The following is an 18,705-nucleotide window of genomic DNA, read 5'->3' on the forward strand; positions in this document are numbered from 1 at the left end:
AACTCTAGCAGTAGATCTAAACTCTCACTCATCATCTAAGCCACTATTCTTCCTGGTTCACTGGGGTTGATGGAGTGTATCACAGCCTCACTGGGCAGAAGGGAGGAAGCACCCTGGACAGGCAATTGTGTTACAACTGTCATTTAATCAGGAAATTATTTTTTCAGTTTGTCAACATACACATATTTCTAAGGACATTGTTTACCTCAGTAAATATGTACTTCAATTTAGATCTACCAGTCAATCAGAATGTTTTTAATAAATTATTATTTAGCCTACTGCATTATGACAGACTATATTAGACAGATAGGCAGTATCAATATATATTAGACAGGACAAAGTCAAATGTGTCATAGTATATTTATCTATTATATAGACTTAACAGATAACCTGTATAATAGAAACCTGTAATCAGAGTAACCTTTTTTGTGATTATTTCAATACATGTTTAATAACAATAATTATACAGAACCTATAGACAAATGACTACTGTATAGCTAATAAAATGAGTAATGTTTAATTTCACATAAAGCACTGGGGTCTTAGAGTATTAATATTCTCAGACATTAGCTGGTTTAATAGTTTTTTAGGCATAAGCTTTTCACATATACGCTTCATTCATATAATCAAGTTGTTGTGGTGGCCGGGGAACAATTGGCCTTTGTAAACTCACAGCACTCAAAACAGAATATGTGAATGGACATTCTCAGCACGCTGCCATTTCCACAGTTTTTTCTGTAGCCTACGGATATTATTTTTTTCTGAAATGTTTCATTTATTAAAGATAAAGTCCTTCACTAAGTGAGTGTACAGTACTTTATTAAACAGATTAATAATGTTTTGAAAAAAATGTCCACATGTTAACTGCTTCACTTGCTTATGCCATGACACAAACTACTGTTAAGAGCAGGCCTGCTGTTCTACTAAGTACAGCTGCTAAGAAATAATGGATGGTGTAGATATTTACAAAAGGTTCTACTGAAACAAGAAAAACAAAACAACAAAAAAATGACTCAATTAGAATGTGCTACAAATTTATTTACAAAAACCCAAACACAAATACATTTAGTATGTATGAAAATATGAAATAAAGAAATAAAATTTAATATTGATATTATCTTGTACAGGCGGCACGGTGGTGTGGTGGGTAGCGCTGTCGCCTCACAGTAAGGAGGGCCTGGGTTCAATTCCCCGGCCGGGCGACTGGGATCCTCTCTGTGTGGAGTTTGCATGTTCTCCTCCGGGTCCTCCGGATTCTCCGGTTTCCTCCCACAGTCCAAAGATATGCAGTCAGGCCAATTGGACGTGCTAAATTGCCCCTAGGTGTGAGTGTGTGAGTGGCTGTCTGTGTCTGTCTGTCTGCCCCGCGATGGACTGGCGACCTGTCCAGGGTGTATCCTGCCTTCCGCCCGAAGACTGCTGGGATAGGCTCCAGCATCCCCCCGCGACCCTGACGGAGAAGCGGCTTAGAAAATGGATGGATGGATGGATTATCTTGTACATCAGTGGGAGCTTATACAGTTGATTTTAAAATTATTATTATATGTATACACTTTGTGAAAATATGATTCAATCATATTTTTAATCTGAGAGAATTAAATGCAGAAGACTGAAAATCTGTTTGAGAGAAGTCAAACACAGGTTCACGATAGAAATAATACTCTGAGGTAAACTGCTGCTGAGGTCAACAGGAAGAAAATAAATAGGTAATCCCATCTCACCATCTGGTGGACATGCCACGTCAACAGTTCTTCCCCACGCTTCTACAGCAGAGCTGTAACATTACATTATTTGCATATCAGTGGAGCTAACCAAGTTAACCAACTAATCAGTGCCTTTGGTCAGTGATGACTCTTCTGAAAAGGGCTGATGGTCCTTCAGTGCTTATTTCCATTAATCGGTTCAAGCTAACTTAAACCTCAGTTAGGCCCACAAGTCATGCTATAGTTTAGTTGTAAAAATATGCAATGTCAAATGGCTTAACAGTCATCTGGATTATTTTTTGGCCAACAAAGAATCCAGAACACTGAAAGAATAACTTTAATCAAAAGATGGTCCTGCTTTAATATGTTAAAAGCTTACTTCTATATGCTCATAGTGAGCCACTGCAAATAAAATCACATGAGTGATGCCAAGTAATTCAATGCAAAGAAGAGTATAAAAGAAAATACTGATGGAGATGGAGAAAAATGATCCCTTTTCTTTTATGAGAATTATCCATCCATCCATCCATCCATTATCTAAGCCGCTTCTCCGTCAGGGTCGCGGGGGAGAATTATCCTGTATTTAAAAAAATAAATAAATCTTTGGATAGACCGATGGTATTGGCCAGTTTTTGTAAGAGTAAGAAATGAAGGATGGTTTGGATGAGTGCTACTGAAACAAGCTTTTTATTATGTAAAAGACTTTTTTTAGTCTTTATTGAAAATGCGTTTCAAATGTATGTATAAAAAACCAAACACAAATACATTTATATATAGGGATCCCCATCTAATTGTGTCTGGTAAGTAGCCAAAAGTATTTTTGCTAACATGATTTTTTGACCAGAGGCATTCATGGGTTTAAATGTATGTGGCACCATTTATTTAAGCAAACATTATGGCTGATGTTGTTTGGTTTAGTGCTTCAGCTGTTGCTGCCTAAATCTAATGTGTTCTCATTTATAAGGTAATAAGGTAAGGAATGACTTGTTGCTTTGTAAGTCTTTGACAATGTGAAGCATATTATTTTAATCAGTTAATCAGGGGTTTTGAAAATGTATTTACAGTCAGGTCCATAGGTATTTGGACAGTGACTTTTTTTTAACTGTAAACTACCACAGTGAATTTGAAATGAAGCACTTAAGATGTGAAGGAAGTGTGGACTTTTAGCTTTAATTTAAGGGCTTTAACAAAAGTATATGAAACTTTTAGGAATTACAGCCATTTTTAACATAGTCTTTTAATTTTCACTGGCTCAAAAGTAATTGGACAAACTTACATAATTATAATTACAAGGATACTTTAACACTTGGATGCAAATCCTTTGCAGACATTGACTGCCTGAAGTCTATTGATGGATATCACCAAATGGTGAGTTTCCTCCCTTTACATGCTTTGCTAAGCCTTTACTGCAGTCACCTTCAGTTATTGCTTGTTTATGGGTCTTTCTGACCATGGCTCTCCAGTGTCATTTTGGGAGGATTCCAGAAATGCTGTCCATCAGGAAGCTGCTAGTGGATAGACTGAGGAAAACACAGAGAGCAGACAAGCATGCATGGTATGGTTACAACAGAACACAGTTTACTGCATCTGAGTTTTCCAACTTTAGCAGAGGATGTGACTTTGAGCACATTACTTCCTCACTTCATTACCCTCAGTGCAATGGTGAGGCAGAATCAGCAATTACAGAGCAGTTGTAACAGCTGAAGAATGTTCAGACGAGTGCAGAGCAGGTTATAGTAAAAAGTTGAATGCAGGGAGAATCCAAAAACAAAGTACAAGCAGTCGAGGGTCGGTGCACAAAAGATCAAAAACGTAGTCCAAAAGGGTGAGGCAAAAGTCATAAATGAAAACAGGCAGAATATCAATAACCAGAAAGTCAAAACACAAAAACAAGGCTCAGTAATGCACAGGGACTGAAACAATACTTCACAAAGCAGTAGCAGTTTCTTGCTACCCTCCCCAAACCTGAAGTTTCTGGTCGACAACCAAACCTGGTCTCCAGGCAGATAAAAAGGGGTCTTGCCACGATGACGATCAGCTTGTTCCTTATCTTTGCAGAGCTGTGTCGATGTGGCAAGGAGTTTGCACTCATATCTCCTCACTACGTCTTCTACGTCGTTAAACCTGTAGAAGAACAAACCAAGGAATTCTGAGCCATTTCTGCCCAGATGAGGTACTTGGACCAATCTGATGCGTTGTTTTGACAATACAATCTAAGAAATTTCCCCAATTCTTGATTTACTCATTCACACTGACCATTTGTCTGTGGGTGATAGCAAGAAGTCAGAATGATGTTTAAACCTATGTGCTCAAGAAGCCCAACCATACACGTGATGTAAACTGTGGGCCCCTGTCAGAAAGTATGTCCTTAGGAATACCAACATTTCTAAAAATGTGTATGTATATAGCTTCTGCTGTCTGAAAAGCGGTAGACAGAAAGGTATAAATTTAATCCCTCTAGAGAAGCGATCTACAATGGTATGGTAGTGAAACCATCAGAAGGTGGTAATTCAGTTAAGAAGGCAACAGCAATGTGTGACCATGGACGTTCGGGAACCAAAAAGGGCATCGGTTTACCAGCCGGTAATATTTTAGGAGTCTTATTTTGTGCACACATTGAGCATAAAGCTACGAATTTTTGTATGTCCTGGTGAATAGTCTCCCACCAGTACCGGGTAGTTAGCAGTTGTTGAGTGCATGTCTCACCAGGGTGACCTAATGACAGAGAGGAATGAGCCCACGTAATAAGCTTACCACTAAATTGAACAGGGACATAAATCTTGTTAGCTGGACAATGTTGTGGTACCTGAATGTGTTCTAGTCCCAGTGTGTGCCTTCTCAATCACTTCATTGACTTAGCTGCACCCTTAAGCAGAGCAGTGAGGGGAGCAGCAATGGAACAAAAATTGAAAATAAATAATAAAAAATAAAAATCTGCGAAAGAAGTTTAAAAACCCCAAATATTTCTGCAGGTCCTTAATCAATGCAGGCATTGGCCAATTCACAACTGCTTCCACCTTACAGTTATCCAAGACTACCCTGGACTCACTGATAACATAGCCTAAGAATGAGACCCTCCTCATGTGGAATTCACACTTCTCTCCCTTCACAAACAAGTGATTTTGGAGTAAACGTCGACTTACCTGGTGCACCTGTTTTACATGTGTCTTAAAATCGTCTGAATAAATCAAAATGTCATCAATGTAAGTGATAACAAACTTGCCTATCATGTCTTGGAGTACCTCATTAATGAAAAACTGGGAGACTGAGGGGGTTATCGATAAACTGAAAGGCATCACACTGTATTCATAGTCCCCCCTAGTGGTCAGAAATGCAATCTTCCACTCATCTCCCCTTCTAGCTCTGATCAAGTTATAAGCTCTTCTTAGATCTAGTTTTGTAAAAAAAAACTTTATTAACAACCATACAGTTGTTGCATGGCTACAGGAATTAAAGGCATGGGATCAACTTTTAATGCAGAGGGTGTTGTACGGATTTCTCGTTCATCCATATGTGACTTTGTTATGTGCTCGTCACAGAGTGTCCGGGCTCTGCACTTCCACACTTACAAGTTCTGCCTTTTGCATTCCATCAACATTACGTTATAAATTAACACTTAGAGAATAGATTTTTGACATTTGTGAATTGATTTAGAATCATTCGCGTCCGCATCGCGATCCATCTAAGAATCAATTTTTCCCCCATCCCTAATTGTCTACTTCAACAACATGCTGGTCCATGCACCAGATGTTGATCGGGCACTCACAAATCTAGAGTAGGTATTCCAGGCTATCAGGTCCACTAACCTTCAGTTGCACAAATATAAATCTTCTTCAGTGGTGTATAAGCCTCCTCAGTTATGAAGTGAGCAGTGCAAGGGTGTAAATGGACCTAGTCTGACAGTGGCCAATGTCATGAAGTTTCGGTGAGCTTTTCAGCTCCTTGGATTTGCCTTGTACTACCAGCGCTTGTACATCAGTACTACTGGTATGTTCACAAATGTAGCCAAACCATTACACTAGTTCATGGAAAAATGTTTCAATTTCCACTAGGACAAGGAAGCTTAGTACAACCACAGTACCACCACAATGGCGACTGGTAGAGGAGATCTTTCACCAGTCTCGTTTGCCTAAGGAGCTACACAGTGACCAGAGGTGTGACTTGAAGTTGGCAGATTGCTGCCTTCCTTGCCTGTGCCAGTACTGTCATTTCTGCTGGTGGGCAGTGTGTTCATGACAGACACTGATGTTTGCAACAAGGGCATTGATGCCATTCTCTCACAAGTACAGTAGGGTAATAAGAGGGTTATTACATACTACACTCAATTACTGTGCAACACAGAGAAAATTGCTAGCTGCTGTGGAGGGGCTGTGCCAGTTCTGGCCCTACCTGGTACCTGTTGTACACTGGACACATGTCTTTGACCTGGCTTATGCAGTTCAAGGAGCCCAAAGTTCAGATGGAAAGGTGGATTATGGTGCTACAGCAGTACAGCTTCTCCTGGGTGCTGGGTGTCTACATGGTAATGGCAATGCCTTTTCTTCCTGCCCTTGTGCTGTGAAGGAATGCCAATATGGTGCATGCCTTAAGGAGAAAATAGAAAGGAGTGCCAGTAGTATGTTGCTCCTAGTTGTATTGGATTTTGCATTCATTATTGGATTCATTCTATTGGATTCCATAAGCTTTGAGGAGTTCCATCCTTCATGCCCAGGAGGAAGATGTTGAACTCTTATGATCATGCAGCTGGTTTCAGGTAGGGCAGACACTGTAATGGGCAGATGTTACACTGCATGGGCCAACTGGCTGGGACAGACTCTGATTGCACAAGGAGTTATGTGAGAGGAGCCTGTACCCAGTAACCATGTCTAGCAGTTGTGTAAAACAGTGTTGGTTGTGGTGCATGGGGCAGCTGGCTTTGGGCACTTGAGGATGGGCAAGACCCTGAGGTTCAGAGATTTGCTTGGATTTGGAGCTCAACATGCACCACTATAACCAGTGCACAGCCAAGAAAGGACCACTGCATTACCACTGCAATCATTATACTCTACTGTATTATACTATATCATTATACTATACTGCTCTGGTGCCCAAATAGAAGGAGTAACTGTGGAAGTCTTGGGCTTCTTTCCCACTGCCAAGGCAGTAAAACAAGGCATATGTGGTCCTGGACCACAGTGCAACCACGACTCTGGAGCAGATGGTAGTGGAGTTCTTTTGTCACTTAGGTGTGCCAGAGGAGAGACACAGTGACCAGGGGTGTGACTTAGAGTCGCTGGTCATAGTTGAGATTTGCAACCCGCTGGACATCTGAAAGATTCAGACCACATGGCATCACCCTCAGAGTGATGGTCCAATGGAGTGCTTTTACCATGATGGGCGATTTATCCGAAAGCTCACTACTCAATTGGCCATTGTTACTGACTAGCAGCAGTGTGATTCGGACTGGCTTCTGCCCCTGGTCCTGCTACCTGCCATTCTGCTGTGCAGTCGACCAGGCACACTCTGGTTCTTCTTATGTTAAGATGTGAGCTTAGGACGCCCACAGAGTTTGGTTTTGGGTGTCTGCTAGGGTGGCAGATTACACCTTTATTCTTGCCTCTTAGAAACTCCAAAAAGCTCCAACAAATCTATGTGAAAGTTGCATAAGATGCCTAACTATTATTGTTCAGTTATTGCTCAGACATCATCCTTCTATTTTCCTGTTATACCACTTTAGTACATTTATTCAATGAATGTCCAGGTAAGCAAAAAAGCCTGCAATTTCTGCAGACAAAGTTGTTTTCATTATGAATGATGACAAGACAGGTTCTGTAGATCCCACAGGATGGATATGCTACTTGTGGGCTATATATTAGTCCCACAGAGCACAGACCAACAGAACAAAGTCAAGAGAGTCTTCAGTCTGTCTCAGAGCCTGCCAGACATAACCAGTAGGCCACATTCAGTCTACATATTATTATTTAAAATGACTTTGAAAATGAAATGCATGATTTTTGGAATATTTTTTATTATTTTTAAAGGACATTCTCCTATATTTTTATTGTTTATATAAATGTGTGGCATTTTTGTTTCTTAAACGCTTTTGTCTTTCTTTTTCAAGATCATTTGAAGGTGGAATGGACAACATTTCTGGAGTCATTCTCACATTCACAGCACTGAATGAGACCGACGAGACAAGCAAACTTATTATATTTGCTTTTACTCTTCCCAGTTTTTTTCTAACAGTTTTTCTCAATTCAATGCTGATCCTAATTATAGTTGTAGAGAAAACTCTGCATGAACCAATGTACATTTTTTTGGGTAATTTGTGTCTTAATGATTTGTGTGGAACTGCAGGCTTTTATCCAAAGCTTTTGTCTGATTTAATATCGCAAACTACTTCAGTCTCATTTCAAGCATGCATTGTACAAAGTTATGTTGTTTTCATGTATGGAATCGGAGAATTTACAAATTTGAGCGTTATGGCACTGGATAGGTATTTGGCTATATGCAGACCTCTATATTACCACAGCCTAATGTGCCGAGCCACAGTAAGGAAACTACTGACATTTATATGGATGTTTCCTTGCTGTACTGTTTTGATGATCATTTTAATGGCAGCCAGGAATCCCATATGTGAACAACATATAGACAAACTGTACTGCGGAAGCTTTTTCCTCGAGAGACTGATTTGCCAAGCGCATGTTTCTGAAATAATAATCAAATGGATTTTTTTCTGTGTACTGGTAATGATAGTGGCATTTGTGTTTTTTTCCTATATAAAACTAATCATTGCCTGTAAGCAGTCTAAAGTAAATCAGAATAAGTTCATGAGCACATGTTTACCACACTTAATAGTCTTTTCAAATTTCATGGCATTATCACTGCTGGATGCTTCACACACACAGTTTAACATAGATCTGCCTCAAACATTACAGCACTTTAATTCAGCTTTGATTTTAGTTATTCCTCCTTTTGTCAATCCCATAATATATGGCATAAAATTAAGCCCAATCAGGAGACATGTATTATATTTTGTCAAAAAAATTGCTATTTAATATTAATGAAAGCTCTGTGACTAGTTTCATAACTGTTGTGTCTTTCAGGAAAGTTAATTTTCTGCTTTTAGTTCGCCAAGATAGACCTCATATTTAGATTTCTTTATAAACTATAAATATTTCAATTTTTTAATGAAAAGAATTTAGTGCAATCAAATTTATTATTATCTGGCCTACTGTGTTATGACTGATTACATAATGTAGCTAGAAAGAATTTGATAGATGTGACACTTGCAATATTTAATAGCACGTTAGAAATGACAAAGTGAAAAATGTCATAGTATATGGGAAATGTACCTATGAATAATTGTTATATCACATGTTTAACAATAATTATTATGTCTAGTTGTACTAGCATTCTGACTTTTCTGTCCAGTGAATGTTGTCTGCCATCAGTTATAATGCTCCTCAGTTTGTTACATAAAACTCAAAGCTTTATTAAATATTAAAAACTTTTATACATTTTCTATTTAATTTATTGCTTAAATGCAGTTACCTATGACAATGCATTAAGCTCTATTATGTGGGAAGTTGGCCCCGAACAAACACAGAGGGGCTTCCCAAAAGCATCTTAGTCTTAAGATCATTTTAACCAGTAGAGAGAATGTTCAATGTGCTCCCTTTACCATTTAAGAATAGCCCTTGTGCTAAGATGCTTTTGCAAAGCCCAGCCTAGTGCTGTCATTGCTATGGCATGAATCATGAGGGCATGACCAAAAGGCTCTTACTCTGCGCAAAAGTGCTGGGAAGTGGAATGAAAGTGGAGCAAGCAATGTGCAATACACAAATGCACAAATCCACTGCAGAAGAGAATAAGTACGAAAAGCAAAACATACTGTAAACAGTATTACACACAGCTTTAAAATATGAAATATTGTGATGTCGACCTGAAGAAGAATCAGGTGAGACCATAATTTTTGCTCGAAAATGTTCTTTATTAAATGAACAAGACAGAAAGGCCACTTAAAACTTCAAGCCTTACTCTTTCTCTTAAGGTAACTATCAGAAACCCACTGTAATTAGGCCACAAACCTGGCACAGAATAATTCAACACATATACATACTTTAACCACTCGTGTCCCATTCTTCTGTTGGCATTTTGCATAGCTAAGCTTCTATGCTCATGAGCGAGAGTGTGACTTGTGGCAGCCACCGCAGTATGGGTATCATGACACCATGCTGACCCTTTACAGAAGCAGTAAGTAGAAAGAAAGAGGAAGAAAAGCTCGTAGAGTACAGAAAAAATCTGAAACAAAAAATCTGAAAAAAAAAAAAAAATCTGGACAAACATCGATAGCACCATGAAAGAAGTACATCAGTACATCCAAAGTAAAGAAAACAGAAAATAAGTCCTTCAAAAATGTAAATAGCATAAAATAATAGAATTATAATAGAATAATAATAATAGAATAGAATAGAATAGAACAATAGAAAAATTAGAAACTAGTCCCAGTTAAATAAGTGTTGTAAATTCAACTCCATGAACATGAACAATGACAATCCAATTAATGTTAAACCATGTTCTATTATATTTCATAATTCTGCTTAAATCATCAAATTCTCCAATGATTGCTCTGAGTTTTGACACTGTTATGAGTTTGAACAGGTTCCTTGATGTCCTGATGAAGCTATTGTCTAGTTGAATTACATATTAAAACCTGTAACAACATGACAGGAGGCTTTCGAAATGCATCTGGCAGACCACATTGCTTCAATGTCCACAATCACTGACATCTCTTACTGTAAATCTATGAAGCTAACCTGCCCCTCTTTTCATCCTCATAGGCAAAGCAATAACAAGCCTGTAACAAATAGAACCCTGGGAGACCAAAGAATCCCCCAGATCAATCCTCAGGTACACAAAAGCAGCCTACAACCAGGGCCCTCAGTGAAGAATGCAAATTAAGCAGATGGAGCCACACTATGACAATCCAATACTTTTCCACCACCAAACTGCAAAAGATACCAGACCCACATGCTTATACAAGGACTCAGTGTTAGCCCAGTGTTTATGGCTAATGACTATCCTGGATGAGAACAATAAAAAGAAACAATGGCACTTTGCTGGACACCAAGCAAAATTATAGTTAAAAACCAAACAACACAAGAGCAGTGACCTGTAGCCACTACTCACAAACTGCTCTTGTAAATGAAAATATGTGCACTTAAATGGTAACAAAGATGCCAAACTATAAAGTGGCAGACTTCAAAAGCTGCATTCTTGCATGTTTATGAGTTCTGATAAATACCATATGAAGGGGCCCGTATTTCTGCTTTAATAAACAGGTCTATATGTAATGAGCTGATTTAAAATGCCAGATTAGAAGCCATTATCCTATTCTCACAGTACCAGTTTCAAGTCAGGTCAAATGATATCTATTGTCATTCCTCAAATGTAACTTGTATGTGGAATGAAATGTCTTTCTTCAGGCCTCATGGTGCAACACACAATAACACATCACACAGCACATTACACCGGCCTACACAGAGTGCAGATACATGACAGTGTGAGTATACAGAACAGCAGAATATACAAGAAATACACCAGATAATAATGAACAGAACAATAAATAGCCATGACAGTAAATACTAGACAGGACAACAAAATAATGTATATGAATACATTTGTAGTTGACAATAAATGTGTTAAATAAACATAGAGCCTGTAAAGGTTAGTATAGTGGAAGCCTCCACCAGCTTCTCTAACTATTCTACATGTTTATGTTTAACCCACACAAGGAAAGCAAACAAAGTCTAAAAATTTTAATTTACTTTATAGAGTCTGTTTCTTTTCTGTAGGTCACCATAAAAGGTGTCGAAGCTTTGTACTGACTAATGGTCAGGGATTTCATTCTAGCCAACAGACAACCACCTTTAATAAAGCATGTTGCTCTAGGGTGGCATAAGGAACAGCCTTACGCAAAATTATTGCAAATAAATATAAATATTTTATATATTCACAAGAGCAGACTGGGTTATTATATGTTAATATAAATGAATCACTAGGCCAGAACTAGGACAAATAAACAGCAATGATTTATACAACCCCATTGTTGGGATGCTGTGCAGAATGTAAATAAAAACAGAATGCAATAATATGAAAATGATGTAAACCATATTTTAAAGGAAAATACTACAAAGACAACATATCAAATGTTGAAAATGAGAGATTGTACTGTTTTTTGAGAAATATATGCCTATTTTGAATTTGATGCCAACAACACGTTCCAAAAAAGTTGGTACGGGGCATGTTTACCACTGTATTTCATCACCTCTTCTTTTAACAACACCCTGTACGCATTTGGGAACTGAGGAGACCAACAGCTGTGCATGTTGCATGTGCACTAATACCCCCCTATACCATCATGAATACTGGCTTTTGATCTGTGCATTGATAACAAGTTGAGTGGACTTGAGCCCGGAAGTTACAGCATGCATGATTTCAGAAAAAGAAAAAAAAATTAAAATGTTGATTCGTCAAAGGACACTTTTCCACTCCCCCTCAGCTCAGTCCATTTTAAATGGACTCGGGCCCAGAGAAGGTGGCACCATTTCCGGATCCTGTTTATATATGGTTTCGTTTCTTCTTTGTCTTTTAGAGTTTTAACTTGCATTTGTGGATGTAGCGACAAACTGTTTTCACAGTGTTTTTCAGAAATGTTTCTGAGTCCATCCATCCATCCATTCATCCATCCTCAACCGCTTATCAGGGTCCGGGTCGTGGGAGCAACAGCCTAAGCAAAGAGGCCCAGGCTTCCCTCTCCCCCGTCACCTCCTCCAGCTCTTCCGGAGGGATGCCAAGGCATTCCCAAGACAGTCAAGAGATATAATCCCTCCAATGTGTCCTCCCTAGGGAGACGTCCAGAGGCCATCCTTACCAGATGCCCGAACCACCTCAACTGGCTTTTCTCAACGTGGAGGAGCAGCGGCTCTTCTCCGAGCCACTTCCGAATCGCCGATCTTCTCACCCTATTTCTAAGGGAGAGTTTGGCGACCCTGCGGAGAAAGCTCATTTCATCCACTTGTATCCGTGATCTCGTTCTTTCGGTCACTAGCTAAAGCTCATGACCATAGGTGAGAGTCGAAACAGATTGACCGGTAAATTGATAGCTTCTACTTCTGGCTCAGCTCTCTCTTCACAATGATGGACTGGTATAGGGTCCGCATTACTGCAGACGCTGCACCAATCTGCCTGTCAACCTCTTGCTCCATCTTTCCTTCACTCGTGAACACAATCCCAAGATATTTAAACTCCTCCACTTGCGGCAAGAATTCACTCCCCTGGACAGAGCATTCCACCCTTTTCCAACTGAGGACCATGGTCTCAGATTTAGAGGTGCTGATTTTCATTCCAGCCGCTTCACACTCGGATGAAAACTGGTCCAGAGAGAGCTGAGAGTCCAACCCTGACTGGAAACCAATCCGACTTACTGCCGGCTATATGAACCAAGCTCCTGCTCCAGGGACTGTACAGGGACTGAATGGCCCGTAACAATGAGACCCTCACCCTATACTCCCGAAGCACTCCCCACAGGGACGCAGTCGAATGCCTTCGCCAAATCCACAAAACACATGTAGACTGGGTGGGCAAACTCCCATGCACCCTCCAGGACCCTGGTGAGGATAAAAAGCTGGTCCAGTGTTCCACGACCTGGGCAAAACCCACATTGTTCCTCTTGTTGCTGAGATTCAACTATACTTGACTCTCTTCTCCAGTACCCCTGCATAGACCTTACCGGGTAGGCTGGGAAGTGTGATCCCCCAGTAGTTGGAACACACCCTCCGGTCCCCTTTCTTAAAAAGCAGGACCACCACCCCGGTCTGCCATTCCAGGCGGACCGCCCCAGATGTCCATGCGATGTTGCAGAGGCATGTCAGCCAAGACAGCCCTAAAACATCCAGAGCCCTGAGGAATTCTGGGCAGATTTCATTCACCCTCAGTGCTCTGCCACCAAGGAGTTTTCCAACCATCTTGGCTACCTCAGCCCGAGTGAAGTACGGACCCTCGCTCGGATCTCCAAGCTGTGTCTCCTCTGGGGAAGGATTACTGGTGGGATTGAGAAGATCCTTGAAGTATCCCTTCCACCATCCAATGATGTCCCCAGTCGAAGTCTGCAGCCACCCAGCCCCACTGTATAGAGTGTTGGTCGGGAACTGCTTTCCTCTCCTGAAGCGCCTGACAGTTTGCTAGAACCTTCTCAGTGCCTGTTGATAGTCTTTCTCCATGGCCTCACCAAACTCCTCCCACACGACCTACTTGGGCCGCGACCCACTTGGGCCTTCGGCACCCATCTTTTGCCTCCAAAACAGGTTCTGAGTCCATGAAGTGATTTCCACTACAGAATCATGTCTGTTTTTAATGCAGGGCCTCCTGAGGGCCCAAACATCACAGTAGAAAATATTTGGATTATGTCCCTTACATACAGAGATTTCTCCAGATTCTCTAAATCTTTTAATGTTATTATGTACTGTAGATGATGAAAAGCAAAAGTTATTTTCTGTTTGATGCTGAGAAATTTTATTCTTGAATTGTTGCACTATTTGCTGATGCAGTCTTTCACAGAGTGGTGAACCCTTCCATATATTTACTTCTGAAAAACCAAGCCTCTCTGGGATGCTCTTTTTATACCCAATTATGTTACTGACCTGTTGCCAATCAACCATCAGGTTTATTTTTTAGCATCACACAACTTTACCAGCCTTTTGTTGTCCCCGTCCCAACTTTTATGGAATGTGTTCTTGGCATCAAATTCAAAATGGGCAAATATTTTTCCAAAAACAATAACATTTCTCAGTTTCAACATCTGATATGTTGTATTTGTGCTATTTTTTAATAAGATATGGTTTATCGGTCTACTCAGGTTTTAGCAGAAACTTCACTGTTTGTAAAGAGTCTCGAACTGTACCACGAGCCCTTCGAGCTTCGAGTACAGCTTGGCTTGACCTGCCATTCTTCAAGGCGCGTGGAAGACAAGTGTCGAGAATGTTCTCTGTACTGGCACCTAACTGGTGGAATGAACTCCCTCTGGCTGTCCATACAGCAGAGTCTCTTGCTGTCTTCAAACGCAGACTGAAGACACATCTCTTAACACAGCACTTAAATGAGCATTGAATTATAAGCTGCACTTATATATTATATTTTATTGTATTTCACTGTGTATTGTAGTTTATTGTATTGTATTGTTTTTATTGTATTGTATTGCATTGAATGGCACAGAGTTCTGTGTTCAACTCTGTTCCTTTTTCTCTCGGTATCTACAGTGACTTTTTGTCTCTAGCAGTATCTGAGCTCAGGACTGTCTTTTCTCTAAGCTATTGGTAACTAGCAAAGATAGTTTCTCTAGATAGACAATGCACTTCTTGTAAGTTGCTCTGGATAAGATGCTGCTAAATGCTGTAAATGTAAATGTAAATGTAAATGTAAAGAAGCCATTGTTTAGTTCTTCTTTACAGTATGTCGTTACACACCATGTTGTGATTTTAAAATAGTTCATAAACAAGCATTGATAGTGTTTTTTTTTCAAGGTGACATTTATTCTGTAAACCTAGTGGACAAATATTGTAAAATTATATTCTCCAATGCAATTTAGTAGGTAACTGCATTGTTGATACTGCCTTTACATCATTGCATTTTTCACATCATTGCATTTTATTTTTATTTACATTTTGCACAGCGTCCCAACTTTTTTGGAAATGAGTTGTAATATAAACCACAAAGATTTTGATTATAAGAAGGTCTGTTGTTCAAAAGCTATACAGAGAGATCACTATCACATCACACTGATAAACCCTTGGAATCTTTGAGATTTTGAAAATGCTCAGAGGGAAATTGTACACATCAGGACTAGCATGTGTTTGAGATCAGGTGAACCCCCCCCACCCCCTTATTATGATAATTTGCTGCAGCACACATCGCATGACGTGCTCTGCTATGAATACCCATCGCACCGAAGCATTTTCTGAGTTCACCAAATGTGATTAGAAACAGTGTTGCTGTTCATGCAGCTACATAATCCAATTTTCAACTTATAGTCCAAATTGGAGTGACCTCATTAGATTCACTCCTCCCTTTGGTAATAAGAGGAAAATAAAACAGTCTGAGCAGAATATTGTGACAAGTTCTTCAGAGTATCACAGAAGAGCAGGAATGAAGCATCAACGTGTACTTGTTCTGGTCCTACTGGTTGTCTTAGCACTATACTGTAAGTTTTGTTCAAATATTTTTGCAGGAAACTGTTGCTTTGTTTACATAGACAAGCTTATGATTTTGTATTGTATATGTATTTTATATTGCTCTATAGCACGTATAAAAATATGTTACTCGTGAAGTGCAAGCTAATCAAAAATTTAATACAACAATACGATTTTTTTTTGTGAATAGGTATTTAAGCTGTGATTTGCTGATATATAGAACAAACACAGTATGTCATATTTTTTCAAGGTAAAGAGAATGAGGCTGCCTCATTCCCTTGGAAATGTTCCAGCCTCAATGGAGTTTGTCGACAAGGAGTGTGTCTGCCTTCAGAGCTCTACTTTGGACCGTTAGGCTGTGGGAAGGGATCTTTGTGAGTCCTTGAGTCCTATTTCTGATAAAATGCTCGCATCATCATATTTGATTTATTGCCAAAAGCAATACTTGCATTTATTAGCACTATACTGTAAATAAAAACAAGGTATGACTACGTTTTGTTTTCTTGCCAGATGCTGCGTGTCACATTTCCTTTGACCGCGGAGCACTAAATCATGAAGCAGTGGTGGCTAGCTACTGAGGTGACTGCCGTCATGTGAATTCAGTAACTAATGTTTTGAGCTCTTTCGCTGACCACCACTCAACAAGCCTCAGATGTCAAGACTGGAATTATATCTTTGTGTATGAGCTAACAGCTCTCCTTTAAGATTACTGCACTCTTCTCAAGATATATAACTCAAATTAAGGCTTCTGTGTGTTTGTAACTGATATTCTAATTTTGAGCACATTAGCAACCATGACACAAGAACAATGTTGTTGATTTTTTATGCTGGGCTACACTGTTTAATAAATTAAATAAATAAATTTTGGTCAGACTTATTTCTATAGTTTTTATTGATACACCAATATGAGAATTGTGGGCCAGTGCTGATATCCCATATTTTTCCTGTTCAGTCATGTGCAAAAGTTTGAGTGCCACTGGTCACACATTTTCTTTTTTCTAAGTGAAAAAAACAGAAACAACACACAGTTTAATGCACAATTACTGTTTATCTGCTGAATTTCACATATTGAAAGAAATATGATAACAGTAAGTTATTCAAAATATAACACAGTAAAACATTACAATATGGCATTTTTTCCAATATCCAAGTTACACTTGGGAAAAAATAGGAATTATACATTAAAATTTGTTTTAAAATGCATATGTAAGTGTGTTCTCTGTAGAGGATGTGTTAACTTGTTTTCACTTTAAATTCAACAGAGCATGTCATTTGACCAGAGGTGTTTAAACTTTTGAATATGAGTGTATATCTGCTACTGCTGCTGCTGCTACTGATGCCTATACATAAACATTTTAAAATGTAGAAATTAGGACTAGATCCACATTTACTTCTGTAGGAAACATGAGTAAAATGCAGACACTGGGAACAGTGTCATCCAGTGTCACCTACACATTCTGCTCTTCCAAAGGACAATTAATAATAATGAAAATAAAAATGAAAAAAAAAAAAAAACAGCCTCACTAACAGTTTTGGTTAACAATGTAAAAACTGCAACCCAATGAATGGCTAAACAATGAATGAATGGCTTAGCCTGTCTGCCACAATAAAATATGTAACGATAAACACTTAATGATATTAAAATTAAGCATCTTATAAAGAGTAGGACCACTGTTGTTTAAGTACACTGTGTTGCAGAATTAAGTTTAAATGAAAAATTATTAGACTCTAAAAATGTTTTGACATTGAAAGACCTGCATAAACACATCATTAAGATTTAAATAAAGTCATTCAAAGTGTTCGATGTGAAAGCACATTTTCCAGCAACTTACTGAGTCATTATTGTTTACAGCAGCGGTGATAAGAAACAGATGTCTAAAGACTTTGACGCCTCTAAAAGCTACCAAGCTTTCTATTACATTAAATGATACATTGCTTAAAACCAGAGACATGGGTTTAGGAATTTGCAAGGAGCCTTTGGCCTAAAATGTATTTTTCCATCCATTAATGACAGAGATGCAGGGTGCTGTAAGATAAAAATAGTCCCCAAAAGAAAGCTTTTTTTTTTCAGATTCACTGCTAGCTTACCATTATTAATGTTTCACATAAGAACTCAGAAGACACATGATTCAATTACCACCCCTGGTTCCAATCACCACCATTGAAATCTGAGTCAATATGTCTCTGTACAATGCAAACTGAACCACTCTGAATTACTTTGTATACATTTCAACAACATAGCTGTCCAGAAATTTGGAAAAACTGGTTGTTTTCATCTGTAATCCAATACTGAACACAGCCAGGGAGACTTTTCATAAAGCTGCCTGGCACTGGAGTAATGAACATCTAAGGAAACAATGATACGTTGAAAAATATTTTTGACAAGTGCACTAAGAGTATCTTGGTGTTTTATAATTACATTTGGATAACAAGACACCTCCCTATAACATGGAAATTGGCAGTAGTAGACCCAATAGGGAAGGCTGGAAAAAAGATCTCTCTGATTTCACTGGGTATAAAACTATATCCCTGACATCACACTTCAGCAGACTGATGGAGTGTATGGTAACAGAGAGGTCCTAACTTCCTGCAGAGTTTACTTCCAACCAGCATTTACATAATACATCTGATCCAGCCAGTCAGGAACTTATCAATAAGTTCATTAACTGGAGCAGGTGTTGCAATTTTTGGTTGGAACTAGACACTGCAGGAAGGCAGCTCTCCAGGACCAGGATTGGAGACAGAGCAGGCACATTATACAAGCACAGGCACTG

At 39.1% G+C, this 18,705-nt stretch overlaps 1 protein-coding gene across 1 annotated transcript; it reads left to right on the forward strand.

The window, feature by feature from the left end:
• The first annotated feature begins 7,819 nt into the window (after positions 1–7,819).
• On the forward strand, positions 7,820–8,740 carry LOC108440189 (olfactory receptor 2K2-like). Its single transcript, XM_017718950.1, has one exon. It carries the CDS (start codon positions 7,820–7,822, stop codon positions 8,738–8,740), a length of 921 nt encoding a protein of 306 aa, XP_017574439.1.
• Positions 8,741–18,705: the final 9,965 nt, after the last annotated feature.

This window comes from Pygocentrus nattereri, chromosome 16 (assembly GCF_015220715.1).
Source record: "Pygocentrus nattereri isolate fPygNat1 chromosome 16, fPygNat1.pri, whole genome shotgun sequence".
Taxonomy (NCBI): Eukaryota; Metazoa; Chordata; class Actinopteri; order Characiformes; family Serrasalmidae; genus Pygocentrus; species Pygocentrus nattereri.

Bases quoted from the DNA above. Each gene is read 5' to 3' on its own strand.
- LOC108440189 (XM_017718950.1), top strand. From the start codon at position 7,820: ATGGACAACATTTCTGGAGTCATTCTCACATTCACAGCACTGAATGAG.